This window comes from Magnolia sinica, chromosome 11 (genome assembly GCF_029962835.1).
Source record: "Magnolia sinica isolate HGM2019 chromosome 11, MsV1, whole genome shotgun sequence".
Taxonomy (NCBI): Eukaryota; Viridiplantae; Streptophyta; class Magnoliopsida; order Magnoliales; family Magnoliaceae; genus Magnolia; species Magnolia sinica.
The window spans coordinates 2927512-2945704 of record NC_080583.1 but is presented as its reverse complement, the minus strand read 5'-3'; the positions used below and the strand labels follow the sequence as shown (position 1 = coordinate 2945704).

The following is an 18193-nucleotide window of genomic DNA, read 5'->3' as shown; positions in this document are numbered from 1 at the left end:
TGGTTATCCAATAAATTTCAAGAAGTTCGCAGTTAAGTTGACGAAGTTTCGCGGTCAATTTCACTTAGTTCTCGGTCAATTTATTACATGGATCGGTCAATTTCATGGGCTACTTGGTCAATTTCATGCATTTTACTGTCAAATTGTAGTGCATTTTTGTAATACGACTGTGAATTTGTAGTGCATTTTTTGTAATACGACTATAAATGTTATATATTGAATACATTTGTTGCTTTCTTTGAAATTGCGAATTTCTTACCACTATGATTCAAATTTTCAATAAGATATTCATTTCACGGTCAATTCCAAGCATTTCACGGTCAATTCCCTTCACTTCATGGTTAATTCCATGCATTTCACAGTTAATTTCATGCGATTCCCCCTCACTTCACGATCAATTCAATTCATTTCGCGGTCAATTCCCTTTACTTCACAGTCAATTCCATGCGTTTCACGGTCATTTCCCTTCACTTCACGGTCAATTCCATGCATTTCACGGTCAATTCTGGCGATTCCCCTTCACTTCACAGTCAATTCAATTCATTTCGCGGTTAATTCCCTTTACTTCACAATTAATTCCATGAATTTCATGGTCATTTCACTTCACTTCACAGTCAATTCCATGCATTTCATGGTCAATTCTGGTGATTCCCCTTCACTTCACGGTCAATTCAATTCATTTCACGGTTAATCCCCTCAACTTCACGGTCAATTCCATGCATTTCACGGTTAATTCCCTTCACTTCACGGTCAATTCAATTCATTTCACAGTCAATCCCCTTCACTTCACAGTCAATTCCATGCATTTCATGGTCAATCCCCTTCACTTCACGATCAATTCAATTCATTTCATGGTCAATCCCCTTCACTTCACGGTCAATTCCATGCATTTCATGATCAATTCCCTTCACTTCACGGTCAATTCCCTTCATTTCACAGTCAATCCCCTTCACTTCACGGTCAATTCTATGCATTTCACGGTCAATTCCCCCTTCACTTCACGGTCAATTCCATGTATTTCACGGTCAATTCCCTTCACTTCTCACGGTCAATTCCGTCATTTCCTCTTCACTTCACGGTTAATTCAATTTCCTTAAGTTCACTCACTTTGCGGTCATTTGTAATCACTTCAGGACTGAGAAGTGAGTGAAATTCATCACGAATTGAGTGAACCTGCCCTAAATGTGAGTGAAATTGATCGCGAAGTAAGTGAAAATCATTGCGAACTGAGTGGCATAGATCCCTACAATTGAAAACTTTGAAAATTTGACCGATAAGTCGGTCATATTCGTGCTAGTACAACGATGGATTTCCTACTACTTGGTCAAATCCACCTTATACATGTGAATACTAAACGAGTTATATCATTATGTTTGTTTTCAGAAAATGGCTTCAATAATCATCTTATGCTCATATGGTGGGGAGTTAGTAAGTGAAAACAATCAATACATGTACAAGGGTGGAGACTCGAAAACTACTGTTGTGGGCGTTGACACTATATATGATGAGCTTTTATAAAAAATGTAATGGATTGCGAAGAGTAGACCTGAGGATTATGATATTAGGTTGAAAGGATTATATCCTTGCACAAACAAATCAGTCCTTCCGACTGTAATTGAAGATAACGTAGATGTAAGAATATTCTTGGCAGCACAATTGAAGCATCTAGATCACTACATTCCTTTATTCACCGAAACAATGCAGCGCGTTAATGAGGCAATACTCAAAGACCCGGTGGCTTACAGTGGTTTCGAACATGATGCCCCAACAGTAAGAAGTTTGGGTGTGGAACATATCTTGTAATATGACTGTGAATGTTATATATTGAATACATTTGTTGCTTTCTTTGAAATTGCAAATTTCTTACTACTACGATTCAAATTTTTAATAAGACATTCATTTCACGGTCAATTCCATGCATTTCACGGTTAGTTCCCTTCACTTCACAGTCAATTCCATGCATTTCATGGTCAATTACATGCGATTCCCCCTCACTTCACGGTCAATTCCATGCATTTCACGGTCAATTCCCTGACTAGTGCAAAGAACATATACACTTCTGGAGACCTAGTGATTTTGAACATGACGCCCCAACAATAAGAAGCTGGAGATCTAATGCAAAGAACATATACACTGCTTTAGTTTTTTACTCACACATTGATTTTTAACTAGTGCAAAAACAAAGTTACATGTGAAGAGAAACATACAGAGCGAACTTTTCCTAGATCAGCATGTGCACCAAGCAAAAGAAAAACAAGCCTGTTTAGAAGGATACAAGAGGTTCACACTAGTCAGCCTCCAAACTAATGCTACATCACTCAGGCAATCACAGAAGCCAAGATGTATACATCTTACCTTCCTACTCAAAACAATGGTGACCTCTTTTCACATCCTACCATCATGGAAAAACAAAGTGTATTGAATAATGCAACATGCTCCCCACAAATAATAGTACATTGAATAAAGCATATGAATTGAACGACTTTCAACATATGATTAGCAACATCAATAAATCTACATTAAGCTAGATTCAATCTTTTTGCATATGTTGAAAAGTAAACACCCTGACTATAATAGCTACACAATCATCAAGGAAAGAATCCTTTTTTGCACTTGACAGCTATGAACACATATCTTTAGGATTTACTTCTCAAGTGATCTTAATTGCATCAGAGGTAGCAAGATCTTGATTGGAGGTGGAATTGCAAGAATTATACAATTGGGCTGCAGCACAAGTTAAACATTGTTCCATCATCATATTTTCTTCGTAGCAGGTTCTTTATCCTATAATAGCATCAATATCTTCAAAATTAATCTGTAATTTTGTGAAAGAAGTCACCTAGAAACATATTCATCATCATCACTGGAATTGACGGTGAAGTGAAGGGGATTGACCGTGAAATGCATGGAAATGATCGTGAAGTGAAGGGGAATCACCGGGATTGACCATGAAATGCATGGAATTGACCGTAAAGTGAAGGAAATTGACTATGAAATGAATGAAAATGACCGTGAAGTGAAGGAAATTGACCGTGAAATGCATGGAATTGACCGTGAAGTGAAGGGGAATTGCCGGAATTGACCGTGAAATGAATGGAAATGACCATGAAGTGAAGGAATTGACCATGAAATGCATGGAATTAACCGTAAAGTGAAGCGAATTGACCATGAAATGCATGGAATTGACCGTGAAGTAAAGGAAATTGATCGTGAAATGAATTGAATTGACCGTGAAGTGAAGGGGAATTGTCGGAATTGGCCGTGAAATGCATGGAATTGACCGTGAAGTGAATGGAATTGACAGTGCAATGAATTGAATTTATCGTGAAGTGAAAGGAATTGACTGTGAAATAAATTGAATTGACCGTGAAGTGAAGGGGAATCACCGGAATTGACCGTGAAGTGAAGGGAATTGACTGTGAAATGAATTGAATTGACCGTGAAGTGAAGGGAATTGACCGTGAAGTGAAGGGGAATCGTCGAAATTGACCGTGAAATGCATGGAATTGACCATGAAGTGAAGGGAATTGATCGTGAAATGAATTGAATTGACCGTGAAGTGAAGGGGAATCGCCGGAATTGACCATAAAATGCATGGAATTGACCGTGAAATGAATTGAATTGACCATGAAGTGAAGGGGAATCGCCGGAATTAACCGTGAAATGTATGGAATTGACCGTGAAGGATTGAAATTGATCGCGAAGTGAATAAAATAGATTTTGGACCATTGACCTGATGGAATCTTTGAAAATAACGAGGTCGGTTGGCTAAAGTAGCTTCTCCTACCCTAAAATCATATATAGCACGTCAAGTAACTAATTTTGGTTTAGAAGATATTCTTGTTAAATGAATAAAGAAAGAAATGAAAAAGAAAAAGATATATATATATATATATATATATATATATATATATATATATATATATATATATATGATAAAAATGTAGGTAGAATAAAGTTCTCCACTTAAAATAAAAAAAAGGTGCACAGATTGCTGCGGCACTATGTTTAGGGTCCCAACTCGGTCGATCCCGACTCGCTGGCTTTTTTTTTTTTTCCCTGTTGTAATCTCTACCGCTTTTTGTGGATCTCATTATGAGGTATGTGTTATATCCAAACTGTCCATCTATTTGGTGAACTCGTATTAAGGGTTGAGATGAAAAATAAGATAGATCTAGCTATCAAGTGGACCATACTGTAAAAGGTAGTGGAGGATTGAATGTCTACCATTGAAACCCTTTTAGGGGTCACAGAAGTTTTGGATCATTATGAAATTTGTTTTTCCGCTTCATTCAGGTCTTTGTTTTTTCCTCTTCATTCGGGTCTTTGTGACCTTATGAATAGATTGGATGGAAAACAGATGTTATGGTGGGCGTTATAAAACTTTTAACGGTGAAAATCAATAATCCTGCTGCTCTGTGGTGTGGTCCAACTGATCTTTGGGTATGATTTTTTTTTTTTTTCTTGATAATGCTTTAAAATGACCTCGAAATATGGATGAACGTTGTGGATATAATAAATACATAATTATGGGGCCCATGTAACTTGGATCTCTTTTGAACCGATCGTACAACTTGGAGATCGAGGAGTGTCAGCGCTCGTCTTCGAGTACCAGCCGATCCGCTTACGGAAGGAAAAGGAGGCATTTTTGACCTGAGAAAAGTTATCCGTACAGCCAGGGCTTACTCTTGGAAGGTAAAAGCAAGTGGACTTACAAAGTTCGTGGGCCATATATGGGTGGTACGGTAGGAAATTTCTCTCGATCTTTTCTCGGTACTATACTATTTTCCCGGACCAGTGCAGGCGGTAAGCCTGCAATGATATTCTTGGACGCGGATTGGCTACTCACAGGTTGAGTAGTGACACTGCCACTGAAGTGATGTTATTTTTTGTATCCACACCGTCAATCCATTTAGAGCGATCATTTTAGGGTAATATCCAAAGAATGAGTTACATCCAAATCTCTAGTAAATCCCACCACAGATAACAGTGGGGAGAGTAATGCCACCGTTAAGAACTTTTAAAGGCTACAAAAGTTTTTGATCAGGTTGATATTTGTGTTTTCCCTTCTTTAATGCCTTTTATAACTTTTGAACAAGTTGGATTTCAAAAAAAAACATCATGGTGAGCCTTAAAAAGGTTTCAACGGTGGGCATCAATTTTCCCGTTGTTTTCTACGGTGTCGCGCACTAAAGATTTGGATTTACCTCATTCTTTAGATCATTTATTAAAATAATATTTACAAATGAATGAACATCGCGGATACAACACATACATCGCAATAGGATCCGCATAGTTTAGTGGCGTCACTTCAGTAGCCAGTCCGGCTACTCAACCTGTCAGTATATAATCCGCGTCGGATATTTTAAGAGGCGGGTTAGCTAGTGTCCAGTGACAGGTTGAGCAGCGAGATCGCTGCTGAAGTGACGTCACCAAGTGACGTGGGTCTCACCATGATAAATGTATTATATCCGCACAGTTCATTCATTTGGAGATATTATATTAGGAGGAGAGTCAAATAATAAGGTAGATAAGAATCTGTAATGGGCCCACTACAGAAAATCGTGGAGAAAGTGACATCTACCGTTGAAACCTTTCTAAGGTCCACTATGATGTTTATTTGAGATCCAACCCGTTAATAAGTTAAAAAATACATTATAAAGGGGAAAAAAAAATATCAGCTTGATCAAAAACTTTTGTTGCCCTTAGAAGTTTTTAATGGTGGGCGTCACTCTCTCTATTGCTTCCTGTGATGGGGTTCATTGGAGTTTTGAATCTTAGCCATTTTTTGGCTCATGCCATAAAATGTTCTCTCCAAATGGATGGACGGTGTGGATACAAAATATACATCATGTTGGGCCCCACGGAGCTTTTGATGTCACTCAGTAGCGAGTTTCCTACTCAACTTTTCAGTAGCTAATCCGCACGGATATTTCACTGGGTCAAACTCCCATCATTTTATTTGTAATCCGGGGCTAGTAACCTAAAAATCAGGATGATTTGTTATTCAATTGACCCACACCAAAGAAAATAGTTGGGAGAGAGACATCCACCCTCGATTTTTACAGGGCCCACTATACCGCCGTAGAATACATTACACCATTAGATGGGAAACCAAAAGATATCCTTAAAGGTTAAAAAATAAAGCTCACGTGGGATTCAATTGGGTCACATTTTAGGGAACAGTGTAGAGGGTGAGATTTTCCCGTAAAATATTTTCAATCATGTGGCCCTACTGAAACAAAGATCGGCAGATTTCTTAGCCCTAGATCAAACATGAAGTGATGGTTTGGGTGGATTTCACATTGACACAACAGCGAGGCGCATTCAATCGGAAACGGATTGGCTACTCCCCCTGACACCAGCCCCGGAGCTGATGGTCGGTGCTCTGTGGGCCCATCATGATGTATGTGTTTCATCCATTCCGTCTATCTATTTTTCTAGATCAATTTATGGTAATACACAAAAAATGAGGTATATCCCAATCTCAAGTGGACCTCATTACAGGAAACAGTGTTGAATGAACTTCGACCGTTAAAAAATTTTTGGGGCCACAAAAGTATTGGATCAAGTTGATCTTTGTTTTCTCCCTTCATCTGGGTCTTTATGACCTAATAAACGGATTGGATTTCAAATAAACAGTACATTGGGCCTTAGGAGGATTTAAATGATGGATATCCAATCACTTTTTTTTCCTGTGGTGTGATCCGTTTGAGATTTATATCCCTCACAATTTTGGGATAAAGATATAAAATGATATTTTAAAATGGATGAACGGAATGGATGAAACACATACATCATGGTGGGGCCCACAGAGCACCGATCATCAGCTCCAGGGCAGGTGTCAGGAGTAGCCACTCCGTTTCCACTCAATCTGGGTACTCATTTTGCCACGTAACATGGAGCTCCTTCTCTATGCAGGAGAGCATTTATTAACATGCAGTGATATGTAAACTAGGCAATAAGGCAACGGATGTTAATAGGAAATGGGATGACTAAGGAAGCTGCACACATGTGATGTATTTGTGCGTTGAACTAAATGTATAAGAAATCTCATCCATTACTTACATAGGATTTTATTTATTTATTTATTTTAACATGTGAAAGACATAAAAATATTTTTAAATGATTAATTGTATGATATTTATTTACAAGAAAACGGAGCTATTAAAAATCTATTCCAACCGTACATATTCAACTTATATGTGTGGCTATAGTGATAATGATCGTTTATTAAGTTTTAGCAGATAAAATATAATTAGTATGCCCTATTTTATGGATAGGCTAGATCTTTGACATATAATTTCTATCATACTCTTATAAAACCTGATATTATGAATACACACTAGTTATATTACTTATGGTGATAATAATTTTTTACTGTTTAATATACAGCTAGTTAGACTAATATAATTTTTCCAATTAGTTGTGTGTGAGCATTACTCTCTCTCTCTCTCTCACACACACACACACACATATATATATATATATATATATAAATGATTCACACAGTCCTACTTTGATGCGTGTTGAACATCAACACCATGCGTTTGATGGTCCCCTTTCAATCATAAGATATTCCAAAAATCAGCCGTATGAGGAACTTAGGCAGGCTATAACATCTAAAATTATGTGAATACATGCTTAAAACATATAAAAGCACTTGGTGGGGCCCACATAAAATTTGGATGCATCTGAAACTTGGTCTAACCCCTCATCCACATGGGATACATATAATGGATGGGCTGGATTTTTGAAACACATATCGGGCCTAACAAATGATTATGAACGTTTTAATGGGAGGGTAACCCCTCTCAACTTTTATATGTGGTGTGGCCCATCCAAGTCATGGATTAACTTGATTTTTAAGTCTAGAAGCCTACCATGGAATGGTGCATCTGACTAATGGGGTAGATTTTCAACATGCATCAATGCGGGGCCCACATAGCTTGACCTCATGGGAAGTTCCCTAAAGTTTGAACAGCTCCTGTACTCAACTTGCCAACGAGAAGATTTTCTGTACACCTGGAAAATCCGTACAATATCCGAACGGATCATCAGGTGGGGCTACATTGGATGGATTAGATACCGAAGTCCACACGGATTCGAAACTCCAAACCATTGAATTAGAGGAGAGAAGAATGGACGGACTAAGAATATGTTGACGTTCTTTCATAACCATCTATCTTTCCCCCAAACTCCTTCAATAGAATGGCTAAGATTGACTGATTGATGTTACTTTCGGTTATGGATTATCCAAGTTGTGGCCCACTCCGATCGTTCAATCCTAGCCATTTGATTGATGAATTAAGGCACGTGGAACTCATTCTTTACACAAGAGTCCTTCAATATCCAAACGTGGGGCGTTTATGATCAATCCATCAATCTATTTTTGGGATATGTCCACCTACAACGAGTCCCCGATTTATACGGTCTGGATTGAAGTACACACATACCACCTGACTGAATGATTAACCGTACACTTTTGAATACTTTTCTAGTATAGACCATGGACAACCTTCGTTTTTTCTTTCGAATCAAAAAAAACTTTAATTACTAAACTAGACTACTAGTTGTAGGTACGACCTTAGAAAGATAAAATAACCCCTGCCTTTTTAGGCTGCTTTTCTTTGATAGGCAGAAATGTTTTCGCAAAAAAAACGAAGCTCTATACCCTAAAAATATAAATCAGTGAAAAACTTTCGGAGCGGCTAAAAAAAAAGGGCATAACACGGACTCATCTACTCATCTAGGTGCTAATTTTTTCCACTTTTTTGAGTATCCATGCATTCATTTTAGAGAAATACTTTAATACTTTGGCAGAGTGCGATGGATGGTACACATGTAGTTAAAAATTATTGAAACATTGCACACGTGGCATACAAATTCAAATGAAACCTTTCAAACTATAGCACTAGTTTAGATTTGTCATGTAGCAAACCTAACTCTTATTTGGTTATCTAAATATTAGACTTTTGGACATTTAGTGAACAGTTAAAAAAAAAAAAATGCAATAGTCACATATTAAAAAACAAGTATTCGCCCGGAAGGGGTTAGAATTCTTGGAGACGGTGGGTCCCACAATTTAGTAGGTGTACATTGATTTAATATTTTCCACGTTTATCATTTTTAGTACCTGCATATCAAGAGCTATCCGCAGCCAGTGTATTGTATTACTATTTTGATCAATGAGTTTTTTTTATTTGTTATTCTTCCTTCTTCTTACACGCACACATACCCCACGCACGCACGCCGTGGTGGAATTTCACCACCTATGGGTACTCGAACCCTTGACCCGGTGTTGAAACTCTTAAGAGCCTACCACCCGAGTAGGAGTAAGGACCCTCTTGATCAATGAGTTGAGTTAGTCTACATCTTGCACAATCCAAACCGTAAATCATGACCAACATAGTGATGGGCCCATACTAAAAATTACAACTAACAGGTAATCCCAAAAACTATCCGATTTAAGGCCATTAACGGTCAAGATGAAAAATACTTAATTGTAATGGTCAGGATGAAAATACTTAATTGTTCCAACTAGGAAACGAATTAAAAACAATAAGAGATGAAGATCATCAGATGCTCCATCTAAAGTGAGGCCCACAATCTGGACGCTTTAGATGGAATGAGGCACATGCCAAATGTAAGGCAACTGGGTGCACGTGTATGGATGGTCTCATCCGAGTATCATCGATTTGATCGTTATCTTTCTCCCGGGAAAGGAAAGAAACGTGTCAGATCCCAACCGCCCAAAACGATATACCCGGCAATTCTACCGCCATCTTTCCTGAAGAAAAGCTGGAAAAAGAGAAGCTTCTGCAATCCAAAGCACCAGCATCTGTCCTTCAATTTCCCTCCTTTTCTCTGAAATTCTGTCTAGCAGGGAAAATAAAAAAACCAAAGGAAACCCGATTCCCAAATAGCTTTTGTTTGGGTTTTTATCATCGAAATCTCCGGAATTATCTTTCTGTTTTCTTGGAAATAAAGAAACAATAGAAACCCAATTCCATAAATAGCTTTTGATTGGGTTTATATCACTGGAGGCTGCAGAATTTTCTTTATGTTTCTTTGGAAATAAAAGAAACAAGAGAAACCCAACTCCCAAATAGCTTTTGATTGAGTTCTTCCATACCAAAATCTGCAGAACTTTTTTTCTTGATTTTTTTCTATATAAATCCAAGACTAGAGGAACCCAACTCCCAAACTGCTTTTGATTTGAGCTCTCATCAGAATCTGCAGATTTCGTTCTGTTTTCTTGGATTTCTCTTCAGAAATGGAAGAGAAGGGAAATCCAACTGCTGCATAGGTCTTCGTTGAGTTCTTCTAATCAGATTCTACGGAAATCCTTGTTTTCGGTAAAGGGTATTGTATTTTTGATTGATGAGAAGCTTTGAATGGCAAATGGTGAGAATTGAACGGCCAAGATGAGCCGAGTCAAGGCAGAAGGCAATCACCGCCGTCAATTCCATGCACCCCTTCTTTTCTACCTATGGATGAAATGCCTGGGTCTTTCGGCACGAGCGCCAGCTTGTCACTGCGGTTGGGGCAGGCGCTCTTCTCGGCAGCTTCTCTTCTCTTCATGTCTGTGGGCGTCGAATTCTACAGCTACACCGCCTTCTGGTAATCTTTATCTCTTTACCTCAAACATGCATATGTTGTGTTCTCAAATCCATTTCTCAATTCCAATTCCTATGCAAATCTCTTCAACTTCACAGATTTTGTTAATGAATGATTTGTATTATTTGGAAGTATTTGAATGATGTCAAAGGCTTAAAAGAGGAATTACGGGGTCATGAACACCAGGAAGTGTTAGTATGGATCAGGATCACACATATGGGGTCCATGGATCAGTGATCTAGACCATTGATCTGATGGTCCTCACCATGGATGCAGCATGCTCCAAAAATCTCCCAGACAGCAATCTATATTTAATTGAGAATGGTCCAAATATTGAAGGCTATGACCTCCATATCTGGAACATTTGTAGGGAACTACCATCTATGTTGGGGCCTATCACCATGGTCTCTTCCTATGTCTCAGAGAACAGGTTCTGAGAAACAAAGATTTGCACATGAACTTTGCTGCTATGGCTGTGTTTGAGTGCAGAATTGAATTGAATTGCAATAATTAGTTCAATGAAGTTTAAATGACAAGATTTCAGATGCTTTCTTTTGGATTCATATTGATGCGTGAGGTTCCATATTGAAATTATGTTACTTTTGAATTGTTAAAGGAATGTAATTGCAATTTGAGGGGCAGACACTAAAAAAATGGATCTTCAATTAGATCATTTGCTCTGTATTGAACTAATTATTGCAAGTCAGTTGGATGGTCATCCAAACACAACCTAAAATAGAGAGAGAGAGAGAGAGAGAGAGAGAGAGAGAGAGAGAGAGAGAGAGAGAGAGAGAGCCTGAATTCTCCCATGGGTTGCAGGAAGTGGCAAAAAATTTGGTTTTTGTGGTGTACTCTCTCTCTCTCTCTCTCTCTCTCTCTCTCTCTCTCTCTCTCTCAAGTTGGTGGACACACATCTGTAGCTTTTCTCCAAGGTTCCTCCCTCTCTCTCTCTCTCTCTCTCTCTCTCTCTCTCTCTCTCTCTCTCTCAAGTTGGACGGTACTGCCAATATTTATTTTAAAAAATCAGAATTACAAATGATAAGAGGGAGGGTCAAACATAATCCTTCAATTATTAAACCCAAAAATAAAAAATAAAAACCCTTAAAACAATCTGCTACACATAAATGTCACCTCATTTTTAATTGAAAAATCCTGAGTGATCTGAAAGAATCAGAGGTTTCATATGAGTAGGTATGGAAGACAATGTGGAAAAGGAAGAGCTGCATCACTTATTGCATGCCAGTGTGCACCTGATTGCTCCCATGAAGGATATGGGTCAAAGGACAATTAAGGGCCCATTTGGACACACTCTCCAGAGGGGTGTTTTAGGTGTAAACCCCCTTTCGAGCCAAACAAGTCTTTTTTTTTTAAATGTGCATTCTGATGCAATTTGCAAACTCCTGTTTCACCATCCCACTCAGCAAAATAGGCTCTAAAATGCTAGCTGAACAAAAACCAATCCAAAAGGTCTTCGTTAGGTCGATTAGAAAAGCAGGCTTGAAACACCCTTTTGTGCAACTGTGTCCAAAAGGGCCCTAAAAGTCTCAAGTAAACCTCTGATTTCCTCTCATTCATATCATGCATTCCAAGGAGCTCTATAGTTATGATTGGTGAAGCTATTAACTGCGACCCCAGAATCACTTCCACTACTACATAATGTTTTTGGAAGAACAAATTCTCAAGCCATCCAAAAGAGCCTTTATTTCTGCCTTCATGTTGTTACAAATGTCATAAAAATCCACATAAGCATAAAGCAAGTTTCCAAAGCCATCTCTAATAATTTCCCCAACTCCAACCTGCCCCGTCAACATTCAACTTCAGGAATCCATTTTTAGGTCATGTCGAGCTGAGTAGCATAAGTTTCAACATTTAATTGGACTCGAATCAATTTGAAGGTTCCGAAAAGCTTTTTTTTTTTTTGGATTTAACAGCCATCCTCTACAAACCCATCCTGCTTCTGAACAATCTGAATTGGATTGACAATTTTCTTAATAACCCAATTTAGATGAGTTTGATTTTCCTTCTAAGATTCAACAGTTTCGCTGTTTCCAGATCTCATTCTTTTGTTTTGATCTTATCAGTAAATGTTTGTAATTGTTTTAGAACAATTTGCTGCATTTTCTGCAACTGGAAAGAAAAAAGAATGTGGGTGGAATGGGCAGCATTTGGATGCATAAGTGAATTGAATTGCATTTCAGTTTATTCAAGAGGAAACTACAGAACTAGTGATGTATTCCAGCAATTATAATGACGAAGTAGCCTCAAATTGCATTTACATTTATTCCAACCTGAAAGTAACACAATTGAGTTTAGAGACAGATGCTCGATGGCAATGCAATTTAGTTATCGCCACTTTGTGTGACTAATAATCTCAATTCAACTAGATAATTCATCCAATAATTTGCTATTCGTTATTCTGAAGCTTGGTATACTTCTGTCAGCATCCCATGTTGTCTTTCTGTTTTTACTCTGTACTTGCTTATTATCAGTTTCTATCACGATTCTCATCCAAGCTTCTTTCCTCCATTATTTACATCACTCGATCCACCAAGATTGGAAACCGAAAATAAGATTTTTTATCGATCAGAGACAAGAATACAATAATCTGAAGAGCTACTAGTTTCTTGTTTGGGCTTGAATCGTGAAATTTTGGTTTAGTAAAGAGGAAATGATCAAATTACAATGACATTTCCTAGTATTCATAATGAGGCTCTTGTCATTTGAAAGTACTGCAATTGCAAGTTACAGCCTAATCTGTTAATATGAATTCGAAGTGAGGTGACTACCATTTGATCATTTTCATGTAAATGAACTAAATCACTGCAAAACAGTTTAAAAGTGTATCGAAATTTAGCAACCTAAAATGCTTTCCAGTTTCAACTCTCCAACGGCTTCCAGGGCTGCTTGGTTTTGGGTCAACCCGAACCCAATTTACCCAACTCAAGTCCAGGTTGGGTTTGGTCAGGCTATGAAGGTCCTCGGGTTAGGTTAGGGTTGGAAAATGCCTGCGCGATTTGAAATTGGTTTGGGTTTGGGTTGAGCAAATGCTGGTTGAGTTATACCAAGTTGGGAATAATCACATTTTGGGTCAGATCGGTCGGATTAAGTTGGTTTAGTGTTTATCATAGAGGAAGCTGGGTTGGGCACCTTGTGTTAGAATTCAGGATGGTTGGGTTAGGTCGGTTTAGTGTTTGGTATAGAGGTATTCAAGTTGGGTTTGGGTTGGGCACCTCGGGTAAGAATTTGGGTTGGGTTCTCTTGAGGTAGGGTTGGGCTCGGGTTGACCCTTAACCCAATCCAACCCGCCCAAGTTTCACCCTTAGCGGCTTCAAATATTAGAGACTACTCCACATGTTCAGGATTTAAATAATTCATCTAACATTGCCGCAAGAACATGTGCTATGGAGAATGTGTTTTCAGCATTTCTATCCTCTTCAAACTGTGTTCGAGAGTTGAGCCACACGCACGCACATGAAAAAAGAGAAAAAAAAAACAGAGTTGAGACACAAAACCATCTTGTGAAAATATAAGGACGCTGAAGCTTTTCCTGCCTTTTCAGCATGTTGTAATGCAATCAAGTGAACAACAGTGGGGCATATAGCACATCATCTTACATTTGATTCCACGGTCCTGGTGCTTCTGGTACATCTCATAGGTCAATCCTAATAACATATGCCCCTGGACATGATTTTGATGACTGCCACTTGAGTTCAACACGGGTGCAGCTTGGGCGGGTTGGGTTGGGTCGGGTTGAGGGTCAACCCAAACACAACCCAAACTCCAACTCGAGGTACCCAACCTGAGCCCAACCAAAGGCCTCTATACTCAACACAACCCGACTGAACCCAATCTAACCCAACCGGAAAACATGTGATTAATTGAAACCTGACCTAAAACTGACCCAAAATTTCTCGACCCAAAGTCAGTCGGTTGGCGCTTTTCAACCCAAACCCCGGTCAAGGGTTCGAGTATCCACAGGTGGTGAAAGCCCACTACAGCGTGAGTGTGTGGGGGTGTGTGTGCGTGTGTAAAAAAGAAAAAAAAAAATCCCAAACCCAGCCAAAGGTCCTTGACGACCCAACCTGAATTCGGGCTGGACCTCTGCGGCAGTTAGAAAATTGATTTATGGAGTAGAGCCATTTTAATTAAAGGACTGGTGCTGTCTGAACAAGGCTTGTTGAATGATATGTTTGCGGATTTCTTTTGCTTTCCAATTGGCATTTATACTCCGGAACTCGGGTCCTTACTCTTGCTCCAGTGGTAGACTCTTAGGAGTTTCAACACCTGGTCAAGGGTTCAAGTACCCATAGGTGGTGAAATTCCACCAGCGTGAGTGTGTGGGGGTGTGTGTGCATGTGTAAAAATAAATAAATAATAATAATAATAAAAAAACTCGGGAACTCGGAATTAACCAGTGAACTTCTTCTAGCAGTGGGGATTTACACTACCATGCAAATCATATTCAACAGTAAATAATCTGTAGAATGTTAGGGATAAAACTAGAGACTAGTTTCCCACATGTTTAGGAGCACTTGTGGATACCCCAAATTGCAGTGAAAACAGAAAGTCTGGTGAACAAGTGAAAACAGAAAATCTAGTGAACGAATGGTTGTCTGCTCCCAACTGGTTTCAGGCCAAGGAGAAAACTGAAGCCACATTAATCAGTTTGTCTGTCTGTCTTCTCCACCTAAAACAAGATCGATTTTGTTTCAGGTTTCAGGTAGGACCTGAAACAAATGAGTATTGATTTGAGCAAAAAAGTATCCTGCATTTCCAAAGACACCCAGATGTACTTCTGAGAATAAAAGAGCTTCATATCACTATCTTTAGGGTGCATTTGGTTGCACCAAATATCATGAAATGTCATGATTAATCAGTCTAATTTGGAGCAGTGCAACCAAATGCACCTTAGTGTTCGTTTGGAAGAGATTGCCAATGTTAGTTTATCAGTTGTCCCAACAACCATAACGAGATAAACCATTTCATTTTCATTGAGCAGCATATACTATATGTTGGAAGAAGAAATGGACAGCACAACACAACAATGACAGCTTGCTTATGTGAAACGTACCTTCTATCTAAATTGAATCTTTTTGCAAGTAAAAATATGGACACGCTTTTTACCCGTGATAGATCATCACTACTACAACGACATTGACTTGTGTGTTAATCTGACAGCTATCTGGTAACGATCATGGGTTTGGTGATTCCGTGGAGTTTTACATTGGCAATGGTGGACGGATATTCAATCTTTGTAGGATGTGGTCTTCGCCAACCAGGCATTATGGTGATCATCGTTGTCGGAGATTGGGTAAGTGCCTGCAATTCCTGAATTAACCAAATGCTCCCATGATCCATTCCTGAGAAAATTTAATTCCCACAATGCAGGTCTTATCATTACTATCGTTGGCAGCAGCTTGTGCTACGGCTAGTGTCATCAATGTCCTCCCCCACATTAATGGGTCCTACTGCCCATCAAAGTTCTGCAGCAGGTATCAGCTCTCTGCTGCGATGGCTTTCTTGTCTTGGTTTCTTACCACCACTTCGTCTCTTTTCAATATGTGGCTGCTTGCCTCTTGGTGATTCTCATTCAACTTGGGCTATTGTTGTCTTGCTGGTGATATCTGAGACTGTTCATGATGTGGTTGTGTCTATATATTATTGATATGATTGTGGAAGGTGGAAGTGAGTTGTTAATAAAAATCAGATTCTTCCCATTGATGAGTAAAAAGATGAAAGAAATGTGAAATTCTATGATGTATCTGCAAAAACTCTGTACATTGATTGGTAAGGTGGAACTCTTTCATTTCTATAAGAATCCAAACAAAATGAAAAAAAGAAAAAAAAGAAAAGCGAAAAAAAAAAGGTATCCTAGTTAGGATGGGAAGAAAAGAACTTTCCCAAAACAGGATTGCTGCTAGATTCACTTGCCCCAGCCCCTTGTTTTGCCCCATCATCATTTCTCACCTCTTGTCCAACCATGATGGGTGTTAAGAAGAAAGGCATGTTTGGAATGGGAACCCACATTTTGAGCTTTGAAAACCTTATATGGATGTCGAGGATATCCAATCGAGGGATTTTCCTACCCCCACAAGCGACGAATGGGAAATTCATCCTAGATTTTGCAATGCGATGTTTGAGGGTCATGTGCCATTCAAATATTTTTTAAGACTAAGAGCTGGTTTTGGATGCTTGTCATTTCGATACACTAGAATCCAAATTGCATGGTAAATGGAATAATTGAGAATTGGAATCCTGAGTTGTGTCTGGATGCCTGTAATTAGAATACATTGGATTCCAAAAATTGTGTTTGGATGCTTGTCATTGGAATGCATTAAGTAAAAATCAGTTTTAATAACCCAAATTAGTACATGTCACATTTGATGCCAAAATTAAGGACATTCGGAGCTTTGGGTGGGTCATAAAAGTGGGCCCGGCTTTGAAAATCCGACCGTTTCTGGCATTTGCTTCTGATTCTAAGCCCCTTTTGAGAGGATTCCAATTCACACGATTTTGTTGCATTCCATTTCACATTGATTGCAATCACCATTGTTTACCATCAATCAACCAAGCCCTGAAGACTTTGAAAATCCTATACCTTTCAAAGCAAAAAAGAATCCGTGGATTTCGGAACATGCCAAACTCAAATCCAGTGCAAATCCATAAATTTAACGAATTCATGGATTTTTATCAAATGCACATTATCATTTCCTTTATCCCAAACAGGCTTTAAGACACAAATCAGCCACGTGTCATTCATTGGCACGAGCAGCATGTCACCTGATAGGAAGCAATTTAGATTTTGCGTCATTGTAGTTTTATTTGATGGCCCCACCCAAGTTGACAGATATCTGCAATTTGCTGTGTTATATTCCAATGGTGGTGGGCAGTGGAGAATGCAGGAAAATCAAGCCTTATCCAGTACAGCTCCCATTTTCCATTGTAGGTGTTTAATCCCCATCATGTGGTCCACTTGAGCCCTGGACTGCGTGGATAAAACGTATACATCATGGTGGGCCCCTCAGAACCCTACCTGTGCCGAGCCCAGGACGAGCAGGGTAGCGTGGCACCCAATCAGTATCCTCAAAAACCCATGTATGCGCTCAAAAAAAGCCCAAGTGGCATACAACTAAATTGTGGAGCTCCTTGTTGCTAAGTCATAATCTTAAAACTAGGGCTGAAAGTAAGGCGGGTTGGGTTGGGTTGCTGCTCAACCCTAGCCAACCCAAGGTTCCTATAATTCAACCCTAACCCAACCCAACCTCAGGTTGGGAGTTCTCAACCCAAGCTCAACCCAAGTGGACTCGGTCTGGTTAGTCGGGTTAGATACATGCTAATATTTTCATTATTACATTAGTCATTAGTCTATTATATTTTCAATACACATCTTATTTTTTTTACACCTATGATTATATTAATTATATATGTAGTTATTTATAAGTAACTTATATATTGATTGGGTTAGCGTTGGGTTAGGCAACCCGATCCCTCAACTTGAGCCCGACCCAAGTTTTATCGGGTTGGTGTTTGTATAGCCCAAGCCCAAGACCAAACCCGATACATCCTGCCCATG

The 18193-nt window shown here is 39.0% G+C and overlaps 1 protein-coding gene and 1 long non-coding RNA gene across 2 annotated transcripts; both read left to right on the top strand.

The window, feature by feature from the left end:
• The first annotated feature begins 9732 nt into the window (after positions 1-9732).
• Positions 9733-16337, top strand: LOC131218571 (CASP-like protein 5C1). The gene is made up of 3 exons (XM_058213182.1): positions 9733-10623; positions 15799-15931; positions 16009-16337. Exons 1-3 carry the CDS (start codon positions 10493-10495, stop codon positions 16201-16203), a joined length of 459 nt encoding a protein of 152 aa, XP_058069165.1. The 5' UTR covers positions 9733-10492; the 3' UTR covers positions 16204-16337.
• LOC131218573 (uncharacterized) lies at positions 11577-14992 on the top strand. Its single transcript, XR_009157777.1, has 2 exons — positions 11577-14575; positions 14680-14992. It is a non-coding gene; the product is annotated as an uncharacterized LOC131218573 (long non-coding RNA).
• Positions 16338-18193: the final 1856 nt, after the last annotated feature.

Bases quoted from the DNA above. Each gene is read 5' to 3' on its own strand.
- LOC131218571 (XM_058213182.1), top strand. From the start codon at position 10,493: ATGGATGAAATGCCTGGGTCTTTCGGCACGAGCGCCAGCTTGTCACTG. The intron at 10,624-15,798 runs GTAATCTTTATC...TTAATCTGACAG, and splicing joins TACAGCTACACCGCCTTCTG to CTATCTGGTAACGATCATGG. The intron at 15,932-16,008 runs GTAAGTGCCTGC...CCCACAATGCAG, and splicing joins TCATCGTTGTCGGAGATTGG to GTCTTATCATTACTATCGTT.